General features: G+C 40.5%; 1 protein-coding gene across 1 annotated transcript in view; it reads right to left on the reverse strand.

The window, feature by feature from the left end:
* Positions 1 to 13,135, reverse strand: part of LOC123630466 (kalirin) — a 457,953-nt gene that overhangs the window by 37,907 nt on the left and 406,911 nt on the right. The window contains exons 26-27 of the mRNA XM_045540114.1: positions 5,645 to 5,714; positions 3,165 to 3,254 (exon numbers count right to left, since the gene is read on the reverse strand). Coding sequence (XP_045396070.1) covers positions 3,165 to 3,254; positions 5,645 to 5,714 — 160 coding nt within the window. The remainder of the gene's footprint in view (positions 1 to 3,164; positions 3,255 to 5,644; positions 5,715 to 13,135) is intronic.

Consider the following 13,135-nt stretch of genomic DNA (forward strand, 5'->3'; position numbering starts at 1 on the left):
AAGGGAATGAAGTGGTGATGCATGAAACAACATAGATGAAGTCTGAAAACATTATGCTAAATGAAAGAAGCCAGTCACAAAAGACCACATATTATATGATTCCATTTTAATGCAATGTCCAGACAAGGCAAATCTATAGAGATAGAAAGTAGATCAGTGGATGCTTACGGCTGGGAGTTTGTGGTGTAAAAGTCAAAGGATGCAGGATTGCTTTCTGAGGTGATGAAAATGCTCTAAAATTGACTGCAGGGATGGTTGCACATATCTGTGAGCATACTAAAACCCACTGAATTTCATACTTTAAATGGATGAACTGTAGCAGAATCATATCTCAATGTTATTTAAAAAAAAAAAAAGTGCAGGTATACAATATAGCAGCTTGCCCTAAACCCAGAATTAGTGAGAATAAAGCATTGTGAGAAATACAAGAGATATTTTAAAGTTAGACTAGACAGGACTAGCAACGAAGGGGAGTAAAGGAGAGAGAATAAAAAATTATTCCTTTTCCCACCAACTATCCCAGAAAGTAGTAATTTTCTTACTCATTGTCTCTTCCCTAGAGGTATGTAGTACAAGACCTGTTCAATGATGATAGGCAGAATTGCTGGCGGCTTGCCTCTTTGGGCGACTGAACCTTGTGAGCTTATTTGGGGGCTTTGGCAAGAGAGCACAGGCAACAATGCACCTTTGACAGTCTTCCCTCTCTGTCGTGATGCCCAGCTCTGGGAGGCTGCACGTGGAGCAGCAAGGAAGGGGCTGCCCCAGAGGATAGATCAGCCTAACCAGGCTTGGATAGCACACCCACGCTGTTCTGCATCGAGGTCAAAAATTCTGTATCATGTGAATGTGTGGGCCTTTCTAGGGCTTTAATTTTCTATTTTTCCTTACAGTAATAGATATTAAGAGCCTGCCTTTATTAAGGATTTATCTCTTTTATAGAATGAGGGCCTAAAGCAGATGGTTCCTTAGGGGAAACTTTCGGATGGCATGGAAATAAACTACAAAGATTATTCTTTCTGGAACATGTTGGGAACAATTTGGAGAGTTTACTGCTCCCCCTCTCCACCTCTAGGCCAGACTTGATGAACTCCTGCTGGACTGTCCTCTGGCTTCCATGGACCTTCCCAACTAATGCGGAGGCTCACGAGGCACTACTCTGCAAATGGGGGTGGGGTGGGAAATTTGGGGTATATCTGACTTATCAACGTCTAGAAATTGGCTAGAAACAGGGATGTGAAGCATGTAGGACTAATGGAAAACATAGTTTAGTGCCAGGCACTGATATGTGTATAAATATGGTATCAGGCATACCATCAGGCCTCAAGGGACCGGCAGGTGGAGGGATGTGTGTGCAACAGAAAGGTACATTGTTACCCTGCCAAAAGGCAAATTGTTACAAATGCTTTAACAGAGAAACAAAGTATAATTAATACACATAGAAAAGGAAGGATTCATGCAGGAAGCAGCATTTGATCTTTAAAGTATAGGCAGAATTTTGAAAAGCATGTGTGGTGTGTGGTGTGTGTCATGTGGAGGGGACACAATCCATCCCAGGCAGAGACAATGGTGTGAGCAAGGATCAGGAAGCAGAAGAATCTGAGGCATGCTCAGAGCACAAGACATACATCAGAAAAATGCTAAAAGACCCTTCTGGACACTGCTGATGACTAATCAACCAGAAGTAACTTAAGGGGAAAACATTATCAATCAAAAACAATGGTAGTATACACCATCCAATAGGATACCCAATAAATTCTGATATCAGGTTAGAGAAGCACTGTTCTTGGGTTCTTTTGTTTTACCAAATCTAACCCCAGAAATTCCAGTTTGGGACATATATGACCATTTCCATATTAATGCTTCTTTTAAAAAAATCATGTACATTTTTTCCTTGTCTGGCTTTCTCCTACTCAAGTGTCATTTCTTTACTGAGCAACAAGATACTTTAGAAATATTTCTGATATGGCAGTGCCAGGCAAGAAAGATGCTCAGAGAAGGTTTATTTGTAAACTTAAGTAGAGAAACAATGTTTAAATGTCTTTGTTTTCTCCACGGGACCTAGCACACTATCTTGCATACAGTAGACATCCAGATATTTATGAAAGAAATGAAAACAGGTAGGCAGAAAGATAGACTGGTCGCCTTTAAAAGGCTCTGGATTTCAAGTTTGTGTCAGTTCTGATACAACTACTAGAATGGCCACCACTGCTGCGGTCCATCTCTCACTGTGCTTTTTTCCCCTAATTTCATCTTTCCCTCTTGTTCATCCCCTGAATCCTGCAGTGACCCACTTGATTTCACTTTCTGCTTATTTTATAGCCAACAGGCCACTCTGGGAACCAGCACTAAATAGGTTTATCATATCATCAACCAACAGGGTTGTGTCCTCATTGAAAACCAGAGGATCTGACAAGGCATACCAGCCTCACTCTTTTCTTGGCTTCCACTACAGCACAAGTGCTCAGTCCTGGCTGCACGTCACTCTCACTAGAAACTTTAAAAAGTCCCAATGCCAGGCCACATGCAGGCCAATCACATCAGGATCTCAGGCACAGGACTCAAGCATCAGTATTTTTCAAACTCCCCAGGTGATTCCAATGTGTAGCAAGGTTGAAACACTTGCATTAGAGAAGTGATTCTCAAACTTGAGTGGGCATCAGAGTCACCCAGAGGCCTCTTTAAAACTCAGATTGTTGGGCCCCACACCAGAGATTCTGACCCAATGATGGATCTGAAGTGGCGTCCAAGAATTTGCATTTCTAACAAGTTCTCAGATGATGCTGCTGCAGCTTGTCTGCGGATCATGCTTTGGGAACCACTACGTGTGTGGGAGCTGTGCATGAAGCAGACGTGAAACATCTCAATCAACAGCTGCATCACAGTGGGCCTCCTGTAAACACGAGGTTTCCAGCTAGCTAGTTTTGCTGTTGAGGCATGGAGACAAATTTCCCCTTGTCCAAAATCACAGTGGCTGAGAGGGGATGGGGTAAAATAAAAGACAAACACTGTTTTTGTTTTTGTCCATGCTTTAGCTATAAGACAAAGGTTTGGAGTGGTCAGTAGGGCAAAATTAACAAAGGAAAGCTAAACACCCATTATTCCAAAGCAGAGAAGTGTTTCCACCTGCTTATCAATTGCTCAAGAATGGAAAAACCACAGCTTACATCAAAGAAGGTGCCCGCATGCTCCAGGATAAGCTGGTTGGAATCAGGCTTGTTTTTACAGTAGGTGACATACATCTGAAATTTGTCTGCCTAAAAAGAACAAAGACAAAAATAGTTAAGCATCCATTAGTTGCTCCCTTCTGTGCACTGTGCTGAAGGGACTGGCAAAGGCAGTACAGTTAAAGCTCAGATATCAGTGCCTAGACTTTCTGTAGCAAATGCTCTGTGCTCATTTAGACTCATTGTCCCCTAATGGACATTGGCATGGTTGTCCTCCTACCAGCAGGTAGAGAAAGCTTGCTGAAAGTGAGCTCATTTTAATACTACTCTGTGCTAGAAAGAATTAGAAAAAGAACTCATATATCACAATGTATTCTGAAATTGGAAAGAATTTATTTAGAGATTATCCCTTTTTTGGATTATCTACAATTATGCTCCCCATGTTGAAAAAGGACAGCATTTGCTCTAAATCCAAAAACACAGAATGAAAATAAAGCACGATCTCAGAGGTAGATCTGCTTGTACTCTACATGTCCCCACTGGGGAGAACTTGGGGGGCATGTCAAGCGACTATGCCATCATCCCAACTTCCCAGCAGCAATGATGAGGGGAAAAGAAAGCAGGGTGACCACTTGGGGCAGAGTCTGAACAATGAATCCTAACCAGATTGTTACTTCAAGCCAAGAACCTTATAGCTGGGTGAAAATTCATTTCTTATTTCTCTCAAGACTCCCTGGGTTAGTGTTACACACCCTTTTACTGGGAAAGGTGGGTGTGTATTTTGGCCACCAAGCACTTTTCTTGTTGGTGATGTGCTGCCCATCTCAGTGCGTTTGGAAACTTGGGATGACATCTTCTGAGAGAGCAGCCTAAATATGTGTTCATTGCAGCAGGTTTCATTTACACAAGCAATGTCCTAAGTGCTTTATATATATCAACTCAGTCGGTACTCATAAGACCCCTACAAAGTGGGTCCTGTTATTTTCCCCATCTTATAGATGACAAAACTGTGACACAGATTAGTTAAGTGACTTAAATTCCCATAGTTAGCCAGTGGTAGAGCTCAGGCAATCTGATTTCAGGCTTCTTGGTGCTAGCCATTGCCTTTCAATACATTACAAACAACTCATTCTACCCATCATTTCTGCACTGTACTCATATATTCAGATTATGGGATTCAAGAAAGTCACCTTGGGATAATTTTTGGCAAAAGGTACATATCTTATCTAATTACCAAAGGTTTTCTGAAGCCAATTTAGGGGCTATAACTACCTAGGAGGTTATTCATCATCCCTAAGAGATGATGATAAATCATAATTATGATTGCTTATAAAAAATCCAAAAATTAAATAAAACAAGATGCAAAAAGATCCCTTTACTTAATTGTCAATATTTTTTTTCTCCACATTGGCTGTGCAAGGGATCATAAATTATTTATCAACATTAATATGAACTATGCATTGGCTCATGTTTTTAGAGGCAGAACATGTATTATAAAATGTAAATAAGATGATAGTCTGAGACTTTCTGAAGAAATGAGAATATGCTTGAAAGCAAACATTAAGATTTCATGAAAAGAAAGCCTGTCTGGGAGTCAGGTCTTGAGTTATGAGACTGGATGTGATATTTAGTACATGTCAGTGAACTAGTCAATCTCCTCTCTCATCTGAGATGTTGCCATCTTTAAAATCTAAAACATAAACATATTCCTGCCTACTCCATTGGGCTGTTGAGAACATAAACTCTCTGAGTCATGAAGACATTTTGAAAAGTGATTAGCACTTTTTGAGCGAAAATTATAATCAGATAATTATTAAATAGCAGAACTCCTGACCCTGGGGAAGGCTTTCCATGTTTCACTGAATTCAGTGTCCTAAGTGGACTTTCCTTGAGATCTTTCCATTCTTATATAGGTCATGAGCCTGAGCTCAGAACAACGTGGAGTGGAGATGCCAACGAAGACTAATGTTTTGGTATATGCAGCCCATTTACTTGGCCCATGTCCACAGCACCAAGAGGATGACTAGACTCTCATCTTGCAGGCCAGAATTGGGATGGATACCCAAGGAGTCTGTTCTTTATTAAGGAAGAAAATATAACCAATGGTTATGTGGCTTCCTAAAACTCTAATTCCCTAATATCCATACTGTGAAAGTTATTCATAACTAGTGAACTGAGCTGGTGTAGTTCCTCCATCAAGGGTCCTAGTCTTGTTCCACTCTCCTGTTCTCATAATTTTAGAAAGTTCTTCATAGAGAGCTTACGATGGAGCTTGGACATGATGTCTAAGAGCTTTTCCCAAGGAAAGCTCTGCTCCCTGGTGATGGACTGCTTCCCTCAGGCCTACTCATGGCCCCTCTTCAGCCCTGGTCCTGTGTGAGACTGGTAGTGACCCTAAGCCTCAGGTCAGGCACTGAAGAGTGGTGCCATGTGCACTCCTGGAGGCATGGACAGTGGGGGAAGGATTCCAGGTTGGTTACCCAGGTCACAAAGCAGTGTCCCACATCCTCAGGCAGCTGCTCATACTTCTCCAGCTCTTTGAGGAAGATGCTGCAAGGGGAGAGAAAGGCTGAATCAGACACCTCTGTATAGCTGACCCCCCTCAGAGGATCGCACCAAGGCTAACACAGCCATAAATCTCAATCATTTACATGTGGTTTCTCCACTCTCCAAGTGATACATGGTGAGGTACAGTTTTTAATATGTCAGAACTAATTTCATTAAAATGTATGTTAATTGATTAATTAATGCTACTTAAAACAATACTCTTTTCCTCAGAGATTCATACTTCTTGGGGTAAAAATAAATAATGAAATATTGCACTTGTGTTAGATCTTTTATTTTATCAGCAACTATGAATCTATTTTTTAATATAAGTGATCTGAACATATCATAAATATTTTTAAAAATATAAACCCAACAAAATATCACCTGTGATCCCAGAGATAAAGTGGGAAAAAATTTAATCCTACACCGGCCTCTTCCTAATTCTTGACTGCCTTCTTCCACCAGTAGCTAGTTTATGCTAAAAACCATGAGTGCAACTTAATGTTTTATGGTACAGACACCATTAGGAAAGGAAATTTAATGGGGGAAGAAGTCACAATATATTCCAAAGCTGAATTGAGTTCCTAGTGAATTATCTGCCAGTGTGGATATCCGTGCCGCAGTTCCTTTCCATGTTAATACAGAAATAATTATAGTAACTCCACATTAATGTATTAAATAATTGGTTTGGATTTAGAGACTATAAGTTCTAACAGGCCAGCATTATAAGAATGGAATTTGCTTTTTAAAAATATCACAAAACATTTTTCAAATAAAAAATAACTATGAGGAGGCTTTGGGACACATACTGATGGAAATGGAAAATGCCGTGTCTGTACAAAGAGCACTCTGACAGCATCTATCAAAATCATTAATGTACTTATCTTTTGACTGTGTAATTTTAATTCTGGAAATTTTCCTATAGTTATATCTGTATGTATAAAATGTCATATATACATGAGTATTAATTATGCCACTGTTTATAATAGCAAAAGATGGTCTGTAGAGAAAAGAGCATTTAAATTATGGTACATCCACATAACTGAATACTATGTAGCTATAACAAAATGGCAAAGCTTTCTATGTTTTCCTATGGAAGAACTCCAGGGCAAGGTAAGTGGAAAAAGCAAAGTATGGAAGAATGTATACAATATGCTACCTTTTGTCTAAGTAGGGAATATATATTCTTATTTCTCCCATCCAAGTACTAACCAGCCCTAGCCTTGCTTAGCTTCCGAGATCAGACAATATTAGGCACATTCAGGGTGGTATGGCTATAGACTGTATTCTTATTTCTGACCCAAGAAACTAACAAAAGTCATTACCATGGGGAACCAGGTAAAAGAACAGGGTGAAAGATAGTGGTGGGTGAGACTTCTCAATGTTTAATTTTCTATTTAATTTTGATTTTACAATCACATCAATGTATTACCTTCAAAAATCAGATTAAAAGATATAAAGTGGCTCTGCATTATTCCACTACTTACCTCTACCATAGGAAAAAAATAAATTTTGATTTGACTGACTCTATCTGAATGTTATTATCCACACATTTTGGCAGTATCTTATAATTAATTACAAGTGGTTATGGATTTCATGTACATGTTACATGTCTTCCTCCTTCAACATAGAGAAAGATGTTTTGAAGTTTAAAAATATGTATGTGCAACTAAAAAACATTTGGCAAGTCATTTCAAAAGCAAAAAATGCTAATAATGATTGGTGGAATCATAGATGACTTTTTATTTGTCCATCTGTAATTTAAATTTTTTCTACAGTAAATGGGCATTGCTTTAGCAATAAGAAAAAATTCCTCTAAAAAATTTTGGGGACTCCCAGCTGGACCCACTTGGCAATAATCATCTTTCCCCTTACATGTGTGAATTTTAGAGTATGCTGACTGAATCATGGGGCAGGAGTAATTACAGTGCAATTTGAGTTTTAGAAATGCAACTATGCAGTGCTTAGAATCAATATGGTGTCATATTTATTGCTACTTTTCAAAGGACTACAGATGACACATTTAATTTATTATGTATTTAATGTGACCTCTAAAATAGAAATTGGAAAATATACTATATGATGTTATAATTGAGGATCAAACTTAGTTCAAGGCCCAAAGAAAAACATACTCTTTTGTTGCAAAAAGAAGCAATCTGGTTCATCATTATGTGCGCGCGCACACACACACACACACACACACACTCTCTTGCATACACATATATGTTTAGATGTAAATATATTATTTTTTAATCTTTGGAACTGAATTCTAAAATACGTTTATCATATGGCCCTTTATCCCAAGGAATGCTATATAATATAATGTACAATATTTTCAGAAGGTGCTGTGCTGAGATGGTCTTTGCATGGTCATTTTTCCTTGTGGCCTTCAGTATAAATCCCAGTGAAGACACTGAATGGAAATCCATCCCTGAGCCACGGTGGGCTGAACGGAGCCTGACACGGGGCTGGGATGGCTTAGCAAGTGGGGGAAGGAAATCTGATGAGCTTTTCTAGGACACGGACTGATGAAAGAAAATGAAGTGTTTTAAATAAAGGAGGACCTACAACGAAAAAAGAGCATGGAACGAGAGAAAGGGAAGAGAGGAGAGAATACAGAAGCCCTGGGAACTGAGGATAAATGCTCTCAGCTTGTAGGAAACCTCCACATGCCCACTGCTGGGATCTCTTTATCCATGACTATTATTATCCTCACTCCAGTCCCCTAAACTCTGACCCCCGTGGTATAGTGGCCCTTTGCCTTTAAAGGTAGTCAAAGAAATGCTTAAACAGCCTGGATCAGGACATTCCACTCAGGATATAAAACTGTATCTTTGTTTCAGAAGTTGCAAGGATGCCCATGATGACTCAGGGCAAGTTTCCCTCTCCTTGACTTGTGACCCACAGTCAGTTGGCCCAGTCTCTTAAGGTTAATTTTAAACTGGTAATTATACCTACAGAATTGATCATTGATCCAGATAAAGACAGTGCTAGCAATTTTATCAAAAATCCTACTAATTTTTAAATAGAGCAATACCCTGACTTTTGTGATAGCAGCTACCAAAAACCTATGGGAAGATACTAAGTTTGAAAATTTTCAGGAAACTTAAATACTATAACCAGAATTAAACACACAGCATATGATTCCTATGACTGATGCCTTTCTGTAAAATGAAGCTTTTAACAGCAGCCACCACTAGCTCACCCTTACAGATCCCAGGTCTCACTTTCCTTTCCTCCCACAGCCGGGCACAAGTTAAAGAACCAGAGTTCACACTTGGTCACAGTTGTGAAGGGATCTTCCAAAGCCTCATTTTCCTTATCTTTAAATCACCACCTCATGGGGTACTGAGGATTTAATAAATCCACAGGTAAAAAGAATCTATTCCAGTGCTTGGCACACAGTAAATACAAAAGAAAAAGTTCTTTAGGATTAGTGCATCTGAATCTTTTTTTTTTGTGACAAAGTCTTTCTCTGTCGCCCTGGGTAGAGTACAGTGGCATCAGCCCAGCTCACTGCAACCTCAAACTCCTGGGCTCAAGCGATCCTCCTGCCTCAGCCTCCCGAATAGCTGGGACTACAGGCATGCGCCACCATGACCGGCTAATTTTTCTATTTTTAGTAAGATGGGGTCTTGCTTTTGCTCAGGCTGGTCTTCAATTCCCGAGCTCAAGTGATCCTCCTGCCTCAGCCTCCCAGAGTGCTAGGATTACAGGCGTCAGCCACTGTGCCTGGCTCTCAATCTTAACAAAGTCATATTCTCTTTGATAAACACACATATCTCACACTCTTCCCCACTCCTGGAGACTTATATCCAGGGGACCCTTCCCACCAAGCCGTTGTTGAAAAGTCTATAGCAGGTTAGCTTCCCCTAAGTCACATCCTGGGACAATCTTGATTGAGTGTTATGCAAAAAATGGATTCCAAGGTCACCTATCATTCAAGTCAGGAAATGTTGGGTTAAGCTGGTTTCTTTACTGTAGGACTCCCAAAATCCTGTAATATGATGAGGTACATTATAAATCTCTGAAGTAGATAGAGTATGCAGTGTTTTTCAAACTTCTCTGAGTGTAATATTTTTAGGGAAGTATCAGACTTTGTCTCAAGGAACACTCTTGGAAAATCCTAGTTAGCAGTCCCCCGTGTGCATTGCCCTCCGGGGTCAAGATCTGAGCAACTGCATTGTTTAGAAAAGCTTCCTGGGTAGGCCGGGCGCGGTGGCTCACGCCTGTAATCCTAACACTCTGGGAGGCCGAGGCGGTGGATCGCTCAAGGTCAGGAGTTCGAGGCCAGCCTGAGCAAGAGTGAGACCCCCGTCTCTGCTAAAAAAAAATAGAAAGAAATTATCTGGCCAACTAAGATATATATATATATACAAAAAAAATTGGCCGGGCATGGTGGCACATGTCTGTGGTCCCAGCTACTTGGGAGGCTGAGGCAGTAGGATGGCTTAAGCCCAGGAGTTTGAGGTTGCTGTGAGCGAGGCTGACACCACGGCACTCACTCTAGCCCAGGCAACAGAGCGAGACTCTGTCTCAAAAAAAAAAAGAAAAGAAAAGCTTCCTGGGTAATTCCAATGTACTCAGTCCATAGACTGGCATTTGAAGGCAACTGTCCTAGATTCCAGATGGCAAAGCCTACATTAACTCTTTAGGATTTAATTTAGGGGGGAAATCTAAGAATTTTTGGAAAAAGTATTTAGCTTGTACTTAGCATATCAATTCATAACTTTGAGTAAGATATTCACTACCATCTCAGTGTAACTGTTGAAGGTAAGTGGCAATATTAAACTCTATTTTGCTTTTTAATTTGAAGCTTATAAAGATGACAGATTATGTAAGTCTGATCAATATCATTCCACCTACTTCAAGTCAATATGAGTTTAAATTAAAGCACAATATTTCCAACACTCTCCACAAATGATGGAACATTCCACCTCAGCTGCTTTACAGCAACAACTTGGCCCTCACCATTCCAATAATTATATGTAATAAACTGCAGAAGAATGAGTAAAGCAAGTAGTTTGAGTGTTTGTGCGACTGACTAGAGTTCTTTCAGAAATAAAACTTTTAAAGATCTAAGAAATGCTACTACTCTTAAATTATTACAATGTAATATATCATATAGTTACTTTATGAGGAAAATGCTTCTGTTTGGCTTTGTACAGAATCCCGGGAAATGAAACCTCTAGCATTTATTGATAGAAAGCTTTCGGAATTTTGTCATTAACTATTATGGAAACAGCACCATTCCAAAGGTACCCGAGTCATTTTGTTATTCCCTCTGAAGGCAGATTTGGTCTGTAGTCTCGCTGCTTCTGGGGGAGTGTATCCTTCTTCGAGGGCTCACAGCCTTGTCCAGCAGACAGACTTACATCAAGGAAGTAGTCTGCAGTCTGCACCTAAAGGGGAGTATCTATTTGACGACCCCCGTGTGTACATGTGCACATGCTTGCTGGAATACCAGAGGGGCTGAGCAGGAGAAGGGGGTGCTGTGGCAAGGGGGAAAAGAGGAACAACGAGGAGCATACATTAAAAAGTTAAGCTGGAAATAGGGCAAGGAGAATGGTATCAGGCTTACATATTTGCAGAAAGTCCAGAACATTGCCTTCTTTTCAAGGCAAGACTGGGTTATTGCTTTCAGACCAGTGGAGCTAGAGATTATGTCTATGGAATCCACTAATTATCAGGCAGATTCAGAACCTAGACTATAAGAAGCTCTAGACTGCAGGGCTAAGACAGCTGCTTAGCACATTGGGGCAGATATTAAACTAGGGAGAGTCATGTGCACTCAGGGGAAGGTGCTGGATTATTCACAGAAGAGTTCCAGCACAGTTTGATCACCCAGGCTGAGCCACGAGAATCACCTGGCTCTGTCCCTTCATTTCACACCAGAAACTTTAGCCCGGGTTACAGACGAAGGCAAGTGTGCAGGGCTGGACTCCCACTCAGCACATCTCACCCATAGCCTCCAACCTCAAGCAGCAAAATTCTACCTTGATGCACTGCTACCTGTTGAATATGTTTTGCCAGTATTTCCTTATTTTGTCTAACTTGTGTGATCACAAAAACAAAAATTTACTTGCCATATATACCAAATTTAATGTTAAAATATAAAAAATTAATCTTACCTTTGATGTTATTCACATTCATAAGGTGCCATTTAGTAACGAGGCATGGATGCTAAGAGGTTAGTGTGTGACACTGAAATTAACATGACTTTGACACATCCAAAGCAAATGTTTAGATGTTGTCTAGCTTTATCTATACTCAGCCCCAATATTGACAACTTACTGAAAACACAAACAAACAACAATAACAAGACCGCAGCCACATTTTCATAGGGCCTCTATGGGCTGTGTAAGGCCTCTAGTTATCCCTGAGTGTGGGTTTGAGCCAGAGAAAAACAACAGGTCTTCCCCTTCTTCTTTCCTTAACGTTTGGCTATTTCAAAAATGACAGATAAACTCTTTGGTTGTGTTACTAATTGGTTTGGGCAGGTCACAAACTTTTGTAAGCTCCAGTTTCTATAAAACAAGGGAAGAGAACTAGACTACCTTTAAAGATTTAGTAATTCTATGATTTTCTGTAAACAGGATACAACTAATATCCAAGACATTCAGGGTAGGGGAAGAAGCATAGACAGCAAAGAATGGGCACATTTTAAGCAAACGTGTGTGCTGAGAAGTGGAGGAGAGGCTGCAGCAGCAGCAGGCAGTGTGGTCCGGCCCCGGGGCCGTGAGCTGCGCGTCCTTGTTCTCACCACCTGGTGGAGCCAGCACCCTACCGTGCAGCTGTGGAGTGACTCACTGTGTTTCAAGGTGTTGTAAAATCAATATATGAGTGGCAACCAGCATGAAAAGAAAGGAGGGGAAGAAATGGAATCTAACACAAAATATCATAGTACATCACACACAGTGAGGGTGTTGTTTTGCAACATTTAATTTCCTAATTATATATAGTATGTAAGCATGTATATATCAGGACATAACGGACAATCTTTTTCTTTGGTTCATGAAAAAGATGTTTGAAAAACACCATCTTGCTCATTCTCTTGCCTGCATAAGACGGTAGCCCCAGGGAGGGCTAGGTGTCATGCATCGCTTTCCCTCTCCTCTCTCCTCTCCTTCCCCTAGTGCCTCTCTCTCTAGATCGATAGCTCCACGTACTTACTTATCTATCTAATTATCTACCTATATCTCTACCTCCCTATTTATCCATCCATCCATCCACCCTCACCATTACTGCTTTCCTCCTTCCCTATCTCTATTTTCTGCCTTACTATCCACTCACTTCAGTGTTCTCTCTCACTTACGCTCTATCTAGGTATTTCACCCCATTTCCCCACCTCACTCGGTCTCTGCCCTCCTTTCCTTTGTGTCCCTCCCACCTATTGCTGACTCCTCCACCCGCCACCTCTCCTT

Source organism: Lemur catta, chromosome 1, assembly GCF_020740605.2.
Source record: "Lemur catta isolate mLemCat1 chromosome 1, mLemCat1.pri, whole genome shotgun sequence".
Lineage (NCBI taxonomy): Eukaryota > Metazoa > Chordata > Mammalia > Primates > Lemuridae > Lemur > Lemur catta.